At 48.0% G+C, this 15932-nt stretch overlaps 1 protein-coding gene across 1 annotated transcript in view; it reads right to left on the reverse strand.

Annotated features, from left to right (window-relative positions):
- Positions 1-14581: 14581 nt before the first annotated feature.
- LOC126527521 (microtubule-associated serine/threonine-protein kinase 3-like) overlaps positions 14582-15932 on the reverse strand; it is a 32181-nt gene continuing 30830 nt past the window's right edge. The window contains exon 12 of the mRNA XM_055068714.2: positions 14582-15207. Within this exon, the coding sequence (XP_054924689.1) occupies positions 14914-15207 (294 nt within the window). The 3' untranslated portion in view covers positions 14582-14913. The remainder of the gene's footprint in view (positions 15208-15932) is intronic.

Consider the following 15932-nt stretch of genomic DNA (forward strand, 5'->3'; position numbering starts at 1 on the left):
TCTGAGTATGCACATGTGCAGTGCCGGCGCCCCTAGTCCTTGCGTGCGCAAGCCGATTGCGTTCCCTAAACTAAAACTCTCTAAGAAAAAAATTCCGGCACAACCCATCTTACGATGAATGTCGACGTTAGTGCTAGCATTGAAGCAACGTGTAGTGACACAGAGTGCACATGCAAACGTCGGAACATGTATGCAGCCAGACTCTCTCGTTCGCGCTGCCTGCTGTACATGCTGCGACATATAGCGGTGCTGCCTTAAGGGCCGCGTGTGGCGCAGTTTCAATTTCGCCGAGCATTATAGAAGCGCAACAGATCACTTTATTGGCTTTCTAGGGCAGCACATATGCCTATTGGTACATTCCTAGTTGCCCAACACATTCTTCAGCAAACGAAAGTTGCTAAATGTAAAACGATGGTTGCAATGCGAAGGTTGTGGGATCCATGCCCAACTGCGGCAAGTTGTTTTTTCATCCACTTTCATTTCCATTAATTTATCGTTTCTTTATTTCATTTATTAAGCACAAGTAATTTCCCCTACGTCGTCCTTGGTGTCAGTGTGTTGGCTTCTCATGATATGACTGATAAAAATCGGGCCCCTCGGCTAACTCCCTTTGTTCTCGTTTATTACATAACGAGGGTCTCGAATCCGGCAACATTGATGCCTTCAGGTAGCACTTGTGGGTTTATTGACCGGTTGCCTTCGCCCATATAGATCACGTTCTCGTGACGCCTGCTGCAGAAAGGACGTTCCACGTCCGCCGCCAAGGTCTGTGAGTGGTGGCGATGGCTAGCACTCCCAGGATTTTACTAGGACACATAAATACCCAAGAAAGTGGATGGGGAAACGGCGCCGCGGTAGCTCAATCGGTAGAGCATTGCACGCGATATACGAACGTTGTGGGTTCGGTTCCCACCTGCGGGAAGTTGTTTCTTTATCCACTTTCATTTCCATTAATTTATCATTCCTTTATTTCATTTATTAATCACAAGTAATTCCCCCTATGCTGTCCTTGGTGTCGGTGTTTGTTGGCTTCTTATGACGGGACACAGAAAAGAGGCACACGACACTCAGTCAGTCAGCGCATTTATCGTGTGTCTCTTTTCTGTGTTCCGTTATTCGCGCTGTTTGCTAAAGAATGTGTTGGTACCAACTAAGCCCGGCTAGCCAATATTCTAGTTACCCAAGTAGGCATCAAAGAGGTTCGCTGAATAGCGAGCACCACAGGCCCGAGTGACACATACCCAGTGCTCCAAGTCGGCTTCGAAGAAATGCTTATTGAATAAGCGGCACGTAGGTACGGAGTGCTGCTTGCCGAGAGACCCCAAAGTTGGTCCGACAGTTGGTTTCGAGCCCTGTTCCCTCAGCTCGAACAAGCCCGATGCGCTTCCGATTTGACCGCGGGCCATCCATGACGCATGTTGGCGGTGGAGAATGGTTAGAGGCGCAGATAGGCAGCCCGCCTCCCCCAAAAGTGCGTTAAGCGCCCAAGGAATGCTAATCGCGTTGAAAGAAATACTCGAAAAAATATTCGGTCCTTGTCGGTGTTGCACCTGGGTCCCCCTCGGCCACGATCACGGGATGGGCAATGGGGGATTAATTCTCGGCGTTTAGTACGCACCGGCATGCACATCACCGGTGCAATCTCGGAGGCTATATATGCACAAGGAAGGGGACTTCACGCGCACCCCTCTAGAGGGCGTAGCGTGTCCAAAGAGAAGCGCGAGATAGAAAGCTGCAGGAGACTGTTTGTACATACCAGTTGAATGCTGATCTCATTAGCGGTGATGAAGATCCCGAAGGGATATAGGTTCTGCCCGATTTTTTTCTTCATTGCATGGAAATAATGTCAGCAGTGTGATATGAACATTATTTAAATTACATTTACACTTGCTCGCAAGCATGCACAACCGCGCAGATGCACAAAGAGACTCACAGCATGCTAGCGAGCCCAACCAAACATCAAGAATCGGGCCAGCAAACCGAAACGGCCGGAAGGGCAAGCCACTATGGAATGTTCTCGAAGGTTTTGACCACGCTACGTCCTTCACCAACTTTTTCTCGAAAAAAGAGAGAACAACAAAGAACAGACTTCGTCGATGTGAGTTGGCTCAGTGTGTCTGTCGATCGTATGGCTGTTCCACAATGCAGAAGGTACTATTAACCTGAATAAACCGTGTGATTTATTAACGGTAGACAAGCCGATTGCAGATGGTGGCCGAACTAATGGACAACTAGACGCAAAGGAGCACCGAATGTGGCAAATCAGTTCGGCCCATGCACGCAGGTAACCAGTGTGGGTTTCCTTTGCTAGTTCGCGCTACAAGTCAGGTGGATGACAATTTTCGATTTCGTACACATGCTTTAAATTTATGTCACTTGAAGCAAAATAAATAAATTAAAGGAAAACGGAAGAAAGAAAAAGAGAATGGGATAGTAGGGTGAACTCAAAACATGATCTGCGGCCTCCCTTTGTGAAATGCTACGCCGAGGCATGTTATGCTTCTCATTTTGACGATGCCTTTCTTTTTTTCTGGAATAACGCCCCGCGCTCCAGCGGATCTCATTCCGAAGGTCGGGCCACTATGGAGGGGCTAAAGGAGGCCTATAGACATGGTTGCACGCATTGCACCGCTAGCAAGCACTCTTCTCCTCACGAACTAACAAAAACAACTATACTAAGCCGAAATGTCATATCCCATTGCCATTCGGTGCCAGGGCGGGCCCATAAGGGGCGCATAATAGACGCGGCATCTGAAACGACCCCCGAAATTGCATGCACCGACTTCGAATGAGGTGGGAAAAAAAAGTTCCTCAAAAAGAAATAAGGAGGAAAGGTGTTTTCCCAGGTGTTATGCTTTTCTTTTCTTTTATTTATTTATGTATTTTACCTACATCACTCAGTGATGGGCATTAGATCAAGGGTTACTGCGATACAGAAATGCATAAGGATGATAATACAAAGTGAAATTTACAAAACGAAGTGAATGAGCGTTGAAATTGCCTTCCGCGCGTCGACTTTGTGCGCGATTCGACTGCTACGCCTTTTTGCACCCCTCTGTTGCCCATTGTTGATATCCAGTGCATGGGCTCGGCTCAAATGGGTGCCCACCCCTGGTGCATCTAAGGTGCATCCACCCGCTTCCCCGCTCCCCAACTAGCAACTCCCCACGCTATAGTGTCATTCGCATTCGCGCGCAAGTGTTGCGTTTTGCTCGACAAGAAAGAAAGAAAAAGGAAAAAAAAAAAGGAAGGCGAACCGCGGCCCTTTCGCTTCTCTGCGCTCGCGGCAGGTTCAAGGGTTCAGGTGGGAACATGGCATGCGAAACCCCGTGAGTCATGCGCTTCACATTCCGGCCAGCCGGGGGCTTTCTCTGACTTGGACCGCGTGAGGCCGAGCAACAAAGACCCATGGCTTCATTCAGAGCCAAGGACGTGCCCGCTTGTTGCGACTTTTCTGTGTTTTATTTTGTGCGCGCTGAGGGCCATGCGATATGCTTATGCAGGCGATCGCGTAGACGTAGCAATGTGGGAAACTGTACACCTGCTCGGCGCTCGCGTTTGGTTGCGTAAGAACGCTTCTGTTACAAATAATTGATCTCGCATCGGCAGGTTGCTGTTTTAGCATGCAATCATACATACATACATACATACATACATACATACATACATACATACATACATACATACATACATACATACATACATACATACATACATACATACATACATACATACATACATACATACATACATTTTACCTCCAGAAATAGATTTCTGTTGAAAACCATCGCTAAAAGGCATTGAAAACAGCTCAATTAAGCCTGGTCAAGGTGTCGCAAATTTTGGTGGGTTTGCACTATACGAAAAAAAAATGTGCTGCAGGGCGCGTCATCACGTGCGTTAGCCAATCTTTACCGTCACCATATCGTCTTACTTTATGTACACTGCAGGATAAAGGCCTCTCAGCGACCTTCTGTTAGTACCGGCGTGCGTCAGCTGGCCCTATCCTCTGGCCACAAATTTCTTAATCTAACCTCACAATCTTTTCCTCTGCCCTCCTGGACTACGCTTCCCTTCCCGTGGCCCCCATTCTCTTCCTCTGGTGGACCATAGGCTATCTCCATTACGCATTTCGTTATCTGACCAACTTTTCCCCTAAATCTCGACTACCTTATATGTAATCATTACGGCTCGCGTTCACAGGCCCTTCCTCTAGATGCGCCCATGGCCTCCCGTAATAGCTTTGTAGGTGTAGTTAGTACAACTAACTGTAGAGGAAAAATCTGGACGAGAAAGTGCACTCTTAAGAGGAAGCTTTAGCTCGGGCCCAACTCCGACGCGGCCTATTCAAATATATGTAAAACGCAAAAACGCTTTTCTGAGATAACCCCTGGACCAATTTCAATGAAATTTATTGCATTTGAGAGAGAAAGTTAAATTACAGTGACTGTTGGAAGCGGAATTTCGATTTAGGGCCTGAAGTTTGTTACAAAGTTTTCAAAAATTCGGAAGTCTGAAAAAAAACATAGAAGCACAAAGTTTACAAATTAATAGCTCTGCATCAAGAACAGATATCGTGTTTCTGTAAACGGCATACATGAGATCGTTGAAAGCGAACAAATTCGGTGTGTCATTTTACATCTTACGTGAATTTGTTACATTGTTCACAAGCGTTCTGCAAGAGCTGCATTTCCATATTACTAAATGTATTTAGATTCATGAGTAACATATCAATTTTGTCAGCTTTAAATTCCGTACGTTGTTTTCGAGGAAGATCCCACGGCTATTTATAGAATTTATTGTGCGCGAGAGGGTGCGTTTGCAGGCACCTTAACTAGATGGCGCCACCATGCTCGTCCCGTCTCGGGATCGAGTTCGATTACGCGTCGCGTTTGAAATCGCATCTCGTCTTCTGCTCTCCCGCTGTCGACTCGCGCCGAGACTTTTCTCATACTAGACGTTGCAGACGCGGCTTCGTAAAATACTATGAAGTTTTATTGTTCCACCACAATGTGCAGTCACTTCGTGTACCGTTATTTGTTTTAACTATCGCCTTACGGGCGCAGTGTTATTACGTGCTGTAAGTTTCGTTCTCTTGAAGCGCAGAATAAGTCATCTTCAAGCGCGATACAAAATCTCGTACATGCATTGAAGGTCTGTGAGTTATCGCGGGATGTCCTTGCTTCGGGACTACCACGGTGACGCACCATTTGAACAACGTTTTACTCACATATATAGCGTTATATTTTATCTGCCATCCTCTTCTACAAAAAGTTGACGCGGTGCTGTTTTGTTTCGATAAAATAAAAAAAAAAGGGGGGGGGGGGGGTGGAAGGCATCTTGTCTGTCGTTTTCTCAATCTGTCTCTGCCTCTTGCTTGCAGGTGATTTCGGACCGTTTCATGAAAGCGACCAGCCGGACCATTTAGGAAGCTGCACCGGGGCAGAAAACGATACTTAACATAAAATAATGTGAACCTGCTAACTATAACGTAATTCTGCATTTACATAATCTCAACAAGCTATGACGCGGAGCGACAGCGATCAACTTTGAGTAAAACATTGACCTACATAGGCCGGGGCTCCCGTTGTGGTCTGCACTTCGTGCAGTCAATCCTCTTGTGCCCAACTTAAGTACTGGTGCAGCTTCGAAGTATCTCGATTACGCTGGTATTACCAGCGATGCGCGTATGACAGTTATTTAGTGGTTCAACAGGTTAATCCATCGTGGAAAGGAATTACATCGAAACAAAGGAAAGGGCAAGAAGCGATACGAAGAAACAAAAACCATACACTATCTTAAACGTCCTCTAGCCGCGTGCCTTTAAGGTATTGTAACAAAGCGTATTAAGCATAGAGCCCGTACAACTGACTCTGAACATCACTGGTCGAACTGGATATCGGGGTCGATGGAGCCAAAGAGTTACTACACCCAGTGGCGTAGCAAAAGGGGGGGCCGGGGGGCCGTGGGCCCCGGGTGCATGGGGCCAGTGGGGTGGGGGGGGGGGGTGGCATATACGTCTGAAGACACCCTTTCCGCGGGCTACACCCGGGGGTGGGGGGGTGACAGAAGACCTATGGGCCCCGGGTGCCAGACGACCTAGCTACGCCACTGACTACACCCTTAGTTGAGGTAAATGTATACACGTACCACACGGTGTCATAGGTTGGAAGATTATAGCTGGGTACGTATCGCCAAGTCTAGCAAGCGTCTCAGGAGCTCGCTACTTTCACAGCATTTTAACATTGGGGTCATGGTGGCGCCCTTGAGGTTACTGATTTCAATGCATGGGCGCTGTGGGGTGCTTTTCCTCTAGGGTTGGTCCTATTAACGTTTCTTTTTTAATGTTAATCGAGCTTATGCGTCAGCGAATTGAATCATCGCACAGTCAGGCTTTCTTCGTGGACCAATTATTTCGGCTCACATCGCCTAAGAATGGCAGTTGCTGAACTTTAAACGAAGGGTCGATCACGTAATTGACCTCAGTCCACCAGAGCTTCGAAGTTCCTGTGCTTGAGTCCGTGCTGTGGGAAGCCGATAATGCATTAGGAAGCGATATTATGATACTCTTAGCGTTCCTTGCCTACCTTCTTCTTGTGACATCGGTGCATTTGAACGCGATAATGAGTGTTGTCACCTTCTAGCGTTTTAATGCGCCTGTCGTGGCCTTAGGGTTCGGCATTGACCCTTTATTCTTGTCATACATTACTTCGCTATCTGTGCCCCAAATTGAAGGCTTTCTCTCGCGCTTTCTCCGAATTGCGCCTTTTCGCTTTTCACTTCCTACGCCGCACACGCCTGTCCTTCTGGAACCACGCTTATTATTTATGCTACGAAAATGTCGTCTCTTGATTTCCTGATTAGACGCCTTTCTCTTCCAAGTAACGCAGCGGCTTGCGTTACTTGTGCCGGATAAGTTCAAGCCTGCCCGTTATCGGTCGAGGAAATCTCGTCCTAATATGGGACATTGTGAAACACATCCCCCCATCCCCCTCCGCCAGTGACGTATGGGCGGCAGAGGAATTGAGGTCTCCATCTGGGATATCAAAGGTGGAAACTGTGATCCAGAATTTTTGCTCGAATCATCACAGTCCCTAGCGCATCAGCATAACATAATTAAGCGGGGACTAGTTGAGCACAACAACGAAATTTCGTTACTCAACTAATCCCATTCAGGGGAATTCCAAGAACAGGAGAACATTGTAGGTGCTTAACCGAAATGCGCTTTTTATTAGCTTCTAAAGCGTGCTTTAGGCTTTAAAAAAGAGAAGTTCGCGATGCATTCACATTCCTTCCACTGCAGTACACTCACTGAATAAGTTAGCAGCCATACAAACACACAACGTGACAATCGAGCTGACCTAGCTAGCGCTGTGTGTGTGTGTGTGTGTGTGTGTGTGTGTGTGTGTGTGTGTGTGTGTGTGTGTGTGTGTGTGTGTGTGTGTGTGTGTGTGTGTGTGTGTGTGTGTGTGTGTGTGTGTGTGTGTGCGTGCGCGTGTGCGTGTGCGTGCGCGCGCGAACCATGCTTGCGCTGTTTCTTTCCCAAACCATGTAGCTGTCATCCCACACGAACTCGACGTACTGCATCTTGCAGTAGTCAGGATGTTACGCGTCTCTAGAGCTGCCGGTAAACTTTATGACTAGCGCAGTGCCAGAACCACGCACATTTTGGCGCCTACACTGTAGCCTATGTATTGCTTCTGTCGATTCTCTTGCAGAGGAGCAGTTCGCGCCGGTTTGTGCAGTGCCAAAACCACGAACCTTTTAGCGCCTACACTGTAGCCTATATATCGCTTCGGTTGATTCTCCTGCGGGGGAGAAGTTGGCGCCGGTTTGTTTATACACAGACCACCCTCCTCTTCGTCCTATCAAGGTGTGTCGCTCCGTCGTGCGCATATCCCAAGGCACACACACATAAAAATATTAATGTGCATAACACAGAAACGGCGCGCCAACGAGAGCGCGACCTCGACTTTCGCCTGCAGAGACCACTTTCGCTTTTTAGCCAACGCCCGTCACAACAATCTGACGGCGACGCGCGCGACACGTTATAGACGACGTCTTACCCGGCGTTGTTCGGTGCAGCGTATAGGCTAGCGCTTGGCTCATGTTGGCCACGGAGTGTTTAGCGTGTCCGGTATTCCGGTATACGCGATGGCTTTTGCGTACAATACCGGGTTACCGAACGCCGGTTTTCGACATACTGTGACGCATCGTCTGAACGCAACGCTTTATAGACACTTCATTTTCGTATACTACGAGTGTTCTTGAAGCAAAAAAAAATCATTTAAAAAGTCAACGCGTGTTCGCGATTACGCTGCTGCCGGAAAGTTACACAAGCAGCGAAATAGAATACACTTGGTTACTGAAATAGTAGCTCTGCGTTTGGCTGACCTCTGGGCAACCAGGTCACGCCACCAGCCCGCCGACTCACGTACACAACTCCGCCGCGATTGTGCACGTGCGCGAAGTATTATTGCCTCGCGCGTTTGCAACAAAATTATGATTGCTTCGGAATTTTGGGCCAATAGAGACGGAAAAATTGTAGTAGACAAAGCTGCAAGAATGTCTGAAGCCACAAAGCACGAAGATGGGACAAACTCATAGCTAATAAAGGCAATGTAGAAAATGAAGAAAGAGCGCTCTTTCTGTCGTCACCTTTTTCTTCCATGTGTTATTTTACATTGCGCCACATTGCCTTTGTTATTCATGTACTAAACCATCATTCTCATGTTAGCCGAACTATCTCAGAGCTGAAGTTCTCTCTAGTATAATTTTAGGAAGGAGACTCTATGCATTGAACCACACCATCGAAGCCATGCGAGTCGGTCCAAAACGTGATCCTCCCTGCAGAGAGAGAGAGAGAGAGAGCAAATGATAAATGAAAGGTAGGAGAGCGCGCAGTATGTTTTAGTGCTCCCGTTTTGCAGGCAGAGCCACGGCAGAGCATTCGGACAAGTGCTCATCGATTGAAAACTACCGAGAACCAAACCTTCTCGGCCAATGCGCAGTCTCAGAAGCCACGTGTTGGACCAGCTTTTCGAGCGGAAAAAATAAACGAAGGGGGTGGCTTCACGGGGAGCTGTCTCGCCAAAGCTGGCTGCGTGCCGTATTGCTCGCTCCTAGTTTAATTATTTCCTTCCTCCATGTACTCAATCCTTCCGTGAAGCTTCCGATCCGTCTCTTGCAACCACGTGAATCCAAAAAATAAAATAAAAAGAAGGCTATGAAGCCTTGGAAAGCATAGGGAAAATCAATCTATTTCTTTTTTAAGTGAAATGTACAAAGAGAGAAGGAAAACGGAAATGAATGTGGATGAAAAGACAACTCGCTACCGGTGGGAGCCGAACCTACAACCTTCGCGCTACGCGTGCGATCTTCTACCAATTCAGCATACGACGGTGGTTGCTGTCCCGCCCACTTTCGTGAGAGAGAGAGAGAGGGAGAGAGACGAAGCGGAGTGCGTAGTGTTACGGGACGAAAACAAGAAAGAGAAAACGCTAAAGCCATCGCTTCGTTCTGAGATGCACATCAAAAACTATAACTTCGCTCACTGAGAAGTACGTCTGTCGATTTCAGGAACTGCAGTGCACTTTCGTGTGTGCGCGCATGCGTACTAGACCTAACACTGGGAGCATTTGCCAGCGCCACTCACGACACGTCGGAACCTCCTTTCAGCCGCTGGCGTCGCGCAGAAGCGTAAACATTGGCAATAGGCAAATGTCCAATAAACCTCATGGCGTCTCACGTGGAAATGGGGGGAGAAAAGGGGAGATCATAGGCTGACGTGAAGGAGCCCATCTTCAGGTTGTTCAAACGTATCTATTATAGCACACATTCTCCTCCTCTCTTGACTATTGTCATCACGGATAGACGAAGCCGGAGTGTCCTGGAACCTTAGAGTAGGGCCACGTACGCAGCCCGCCTCACCAATTGTCTTTCCATCTTGGCTGACGGTATACCCGTATAGTTACCGCTGCAGTGCACGGAACTTGGAAAGACAGCTGGGGTGTACACGCACCCCCTGTAGGCATACAGGGGGTGCGCGCTCACGTGCGCCCTGCCCACGCCTCCGGTCCAACAGCAACACACGGCCACGCGCATGCGGTCGCCGCAGTGTCGCCAGACACCGAACGAAACCGCGGCCACCACCACCGCCGCCACACCTTGCGCGTGTTCCACTGCACGCGCGCCCTCGCTTTCGTTCAGTGGGTCAAACGTCGGGCGCGCGCGCCCCAATCCTATATCGCGCTTATCGCTCGCCCGGAAAGACACACGCACGCACGTATTATAAGGCTGCGGCGGCGACGCGAGGTCGTCGCTTTCATACCGTCTTTTCCCGAGGCGCCAGCGCCGCAACAGCAGCAGGGCGCGACACCAGACGCTGCATCCTTCATGCCCCCCCCCCCCCCGCCTCACCCAACTACACCCCCCCCCCCCCCCGCGCCACCTCCGCCCCTATTGAGATTATACTTTCGCTCTCGGCGTTTCGTATTACGGCGCTATCTGTACAAGTGAGGAAGGACAGTTTGCGGGGGCTTATAGCGCGGCAATGTGATACCCGCGCCTTGCGGTGGCTTTAAGCGTGCCGCTGGAGATCCTTGCATGGTGTTCTAACCAAGGTTTGATTTGCGACATGAGCCGAGGGCAACATGGCGCGAGGCAGCATGGGGCACATAACCGTTGCTGCACGGCCAGCGCAGTTCAGCCTGGCGGAAACCATGACGTGTGTCAACAGCGCTGGCGCGATGCCGGTGCGTCGCATCCTCACGACGATGTGACAAAACGCTAAGCCGGCGTCGTATACGCGCTTTGAACACCGCCCAAAGAACGGAATTAGGTTAAATTTTTGCTTGACGTCCACTGCCCCGTTCCGCTCGGACCAGTGCACACCACAGAATGTGGCGTGCACTCACTAGCTCGGCAGCAATGCCAATGTGCGTTCGAGCAACGGTCATACCAGCATCGCTAGGCTGCCCTGCAGCCCTTACAAAAAATAGTTGTAGAGAAACTGTTGTGCTTCTGTTGACTTTCTGTTGCTTTCAATGTAATGTCTGTTGATATGCAATTGAACACCGTGCGCTATTTCTGTAAGGGCTATAGCTGCGCTGCATGCTGCAGAACCGACTGAGCGGAGCGCGACGTTACGCCTCGACTCCGTCGGCTCTTGCAGCCAAAACACACTGCGCGTTTCCTGGATGCTTTCTAACCTTCCACGCACTCGTGACATGCAAGCGCCGCCAGTGCCGTGACATCACGCCGGCGGCGACGCGCTTCGAGTGTCCGCATAATTGGTGTCGAAAGAAAGAAAAGCAACACGAATATGCTTTCGGATTTCCTCTAGAGACCTCCTTGTATTTACACTATCAATTGACACACAAAAGTCCGAGAAAAAAATATTTTTTTTCTGATCACCAGCCGATAAGCAAGATGTACAGTCAACTACATCAATCAGTGCTTCTCCAGGAGGGTGCTAACAACATACATGCACTTGGTCTCATCCACTAAGAAGGCTAGCTTCTAAAGAAAAAAAGAAGTTGAGTATCGCATGTGCGGTGGCAAACTGTTTGAGTGAACCTGCTGCTCTTGTTTAGCGACCATTTGCAAGTGTGGAGTGCCACGATTAACTACGCCCTCTCGTTAGAACCCCCGTACCTTTCCCCTGCCACCCCAAGCTGCAAATTCCAAGACGGTACATCCACAGCGCACAGAAAATGAAAACATTTGTACCACCACAACCAAGTTGGACTCTTATTCATCGGCAAATACGTCGCTCAATACGAACTTGCTGTGCTTGAAAATGCGAATCCATGCATGAGTACGATGTAATGACGACGGCATGAGGGTACTGGGATCACGATGCTGAACTGCCGACGGAATGTGACTGGGGAACGACCACGACGGCATCATGACGGTGGTGCGAATACAAGAAATACACGAATACACGACCACGACAAATACACGACAAGTACACGACCACGACGGCATCATGACGGTGGTGCGAATACAAGGAATACCTGTAGGATGACGGCGCATTGACGGCAATGGCATGACGGCGACTGCACGACGATGCAATGGCGACGACTGCAGATTACGACGGCGGCACGATGACTGCAGAAGTGGCGGCGACAGAATGAAGGTGGCACGGCAACGAAGAAATGATTACAAAGGAACTAGTGAAGGCGATGAAATGACGACGGTATGACAACGCTTGTGTTTTTGTTGTAGTTCAAGTCCGCGCTTGCCACCCCAGGCTGCCTTGTTCGCATTGTATTCGGTTCCAATTTGCACAATTTTCGATAACCACTAATTGTGGAAAACAACAACAACAACAACAACAACGACGACGACGACAACAACAACAACAACAACAACAACAACAACAACAACAACAACAACACAACAACAATAATAACAATAACAACATCAACAATAACACCACCACCAACAACAACAACAACAATAACAACAACACCGATAACAATAACACCACCACCAACAACAACAACAAATAATAGTAATAATGTCCACTCAGAACAAGGCCTCTCTCAGCGATCTCCAATTACCCCGTCTTGTACCACCGGACCCCATCTTAAGCTTTCGAAATTCCTTTCATTACGCGACTTAATTCTCTGCCATCTTCGACTGCGTTTTTCTTCTCTTGGCATCTCAAACTCTTAACAGAACGCCGATTATCCGTCCTATATACGCATTACGTGGCCTGCCCAGCCCCCTTTTTTAATGCGTTAGCATTAGGAGTGTCAAAAGGGGGGGGGGGGGGGAACAGTATGTGAAGTGTGGGAAGCTGGTCACGTGGTAGAGGTATACCGCGCGTCTCAGCTAACGTTAGCCAAGCTGCTTAAAATAAAAAAAAAATGATAATAAGAACACAGTCCGAGATACGATTATGAGGCCTACCGTTCTAGTTCATCAGAGGTCTGGTTACAGAACACCGTTGGTGTTATAATCATATCTTGCACTGTGTATTTATAATTTCTTTCTTTTATTCTATCATTTTTTTTTTCTTTAGGCAGCTTGGCTCAAATTAGCTTGGACACCCTATATATGTATAGTGCAACTGACGCTGATCTGTGCCGGACCACCGTGAGTTTCACTCTGCTCCTAGAAGAGGCAGGACGTATTTATTTATTTATTTATTTATTTATTTATTTATTTATTTATTTATTTACATAACCTTATAGGCCCATTGAAGGGCATTGAGTAAGGGGGGCAACAGTAATTACATGACAAAAATAGCAAAGTGCAACATCGTTATACAATATTAATACGCAACGAATTCAGGTTATCACGGACTGTTTCACGATGGGAGATGGATGCAATGTGATCACGGAGACTGTTCCGATGTGCAAGAGCACTTGGTAGTGGTGATAACTTAAATGCCTGCCATGAAAGCGCATGCAACTAAGTGCGTTGTGAATGCGACGAGATGTGCGCACAGGAGCATGAAGCGGTAATCAGTGAAAGTCATTACTATAAATGTACCTGTGAAATAGGCATAAAAGAGCAATGACGCGGCGATCTTCTGACTGAAATGCAAGGTCTTGTTTTATTCGGGTAATGCTCGAATGATAGTCGTAGTTGCCTGAGGTGAATCTGGCTGCCCTATCCTGAACGGTTTCCAACATACGGAGTAGACAATCTTGGTATGGTGACCGTGTGGATGAAGCGTATTTTAGTTGGGGGCGAACATAAGTATGCTAGTTTTCGTACATTAGAAGGCGCGTTGCGCAAGTTTGTACGCAGGCAGCCGAGAGATTGAGAAGCCTTGGATGAGTCAGTTGCTACATGTGTTGTCCAGGATAAGTCCGATGAATGATAAAGGCCGACATATCTGTAAGATGGAGCAGTCGAAACTACGGTATTATTAATCGAATAGTGGAGCACTGAACTCGTGCGCTTTCGACTAAACGTCATTAACTTGTTTTTGGAGGCGTTAAGGGACATCTGCCAAGTTACGCACCATCTATAGGTTAGTTCAAGGTCATTTTGGAGAGTAAGATGATCATCGAAACATTTAATATTGTGATAGATGACGGAGTCATCGGCGAACAACCTAACTGGGGATGAAAGGTTAGTGGGCAAGTCGTTAGTGTACGTTGAGTGAGCTCCTGAAAGAACACATTGCAATGTAGTGCAACCGATTTAAATTATAGATCCGGGACCTTACAGAGGTGCGAAGTAAGGCTAACGCATTTATTTCGCATTTACCGCAGCATCGCCATTGACTGTTTTTCTTCTCTTGATCAAATCATGACCGGCAGCTTACCACCATATTTTTGAGATAATTGTGCAATCATTGCATTATACTGGACTAGCATAGGGCGGAAGCTTTTAACAGAGAATCTTGAGAATTAGTGTAAGACCGCCCAACTAGTGAAGAAATAAAACAAGGAAATGTTATAAAAAATAGAGACATGGAAGACATCGGAGTCGATTACGGGTGTGGCAGAATTTCTAGTTGACAGTGTCAGTGTATAAATCCACAAATATATCCGACGAGATACGGACCGACCCAGCAGCGGTCACGCCTACCGCAGGAGGGTGTATAGGCAAAGAAAACTTCGCTTTACAATATGTATCCGTGCTAAGCAATGGCACCTTGTATACGTCCATGGACACAACAGCTTACAGGTAGTGAAAAACCCTTGCCGGACAATTCACTGCGCTCGTAATTTTTTTTTTCTTTTGTCGAACGTGCACACTTGATCCGTCTTTGCACAGTTTTAAGGAACGCAGCCGACACAGCCTGGCCTGTCGTCCATACTTTTGATCCTCGTAGGTGTTTCACGCCTCATTTATTCGATTCCACATTTGCCCGCAAAAAAGAAAAAACGTATGTCACGCCAATGTGGCCGAACGTCGACCGGTGGTCGACCGTGACGAGGTCGGCGCTCACGGTTTCGCTGCCGCCGCCGGCGGCGGCGCGTTTTCGATGTTGGCCTTGGCCGACGGTTCCGGCACGTTGGCGTCCGTCATCACCGTCTCGTGCAGACGGGTGTACGAGGGCCTCTTGAGCCTCAGCGGAGACATGGGCGCGATGGTGATGTTCAGCTCGTTGGCCCCCTTGGACATGGCCGCCTTGACGCCGTACTGGTCCATGTTGTCCACGGGTACGCCGTCCACCATGACGAGCACGTCGCCCGGGTACATGCACTTGTTGGGCGTCACCACCTGAACGTCGCAGGTCTGCACGCCAGGCATAGAGAGAGAGAGAGAGAGAGAGTCATTAGTATCTGTGTGAAACAGTTCTTGACAGTCCAGGACCAGCTGTGGAACAAGATGTGAGCAGGCGATGGGTGTGTTGTCTTGAAAGCGGTGTCAAGGCTATGCGGTTTTTTTTTATCATGAAAGATTAGCTACGTAGCTGTGACAGATGGTCAGCAGTCGTCTAACAAGAGGCACGTCAGGCAGGAGCGAACGTTTCGACAAATTAACTTTTCAACAGGGTGTCCACTTGTCAGTTCTGGGAAATTCAGTGTAGGACAGGAAATTTTTCCGTCGGTTGCTTCGAATCCGAGAAATTGCAACTTACAGCGAATGGCAAAGCTAGTGGTAAGCTAATAAATAGAGGGAGCCACATTTTCAACTGAACCTGCGGAATCGTCGAATAGCGGTGTCTTAATTGCTGGCTTTGTGTGTGAGGGCTTGGCCCTGTGGGTTAGAATATCGTAAAACACATGGTTCCGTCAACTCTGGTATTTCATCTCACGGGATTAGCAGCTTATACTAGTTGAAATTTATGTGCTGGCATGGCAACATATGAAGGTATAAACTGCCATTTCTCTTTCTTTGCGCCTACCACTCCAATATCATAGACTTCAATGAAATTGTCACAAAAGAAACAGTCAACCAAAACCACAGAAAATAAGGCAACTTGAAAATGACAATGTACTTGACATCAGCAATCCTTT

Source organism: Dermacentor andersoni, chromosome 9 (assembly GCF_023375885.2).
Source record: "Dermacentor andersoni chromosome 9, qqDerAnde1_hic_scaffold, whole genome shotgun sequence".
Taxonomy (NCBI): domain Eukaryota; kingdom Metazoa; phylum Arthropoda; class Arachnida; order Ixodida; family Ixodidae; genus Dermacentor; species Dermacentor andersoni.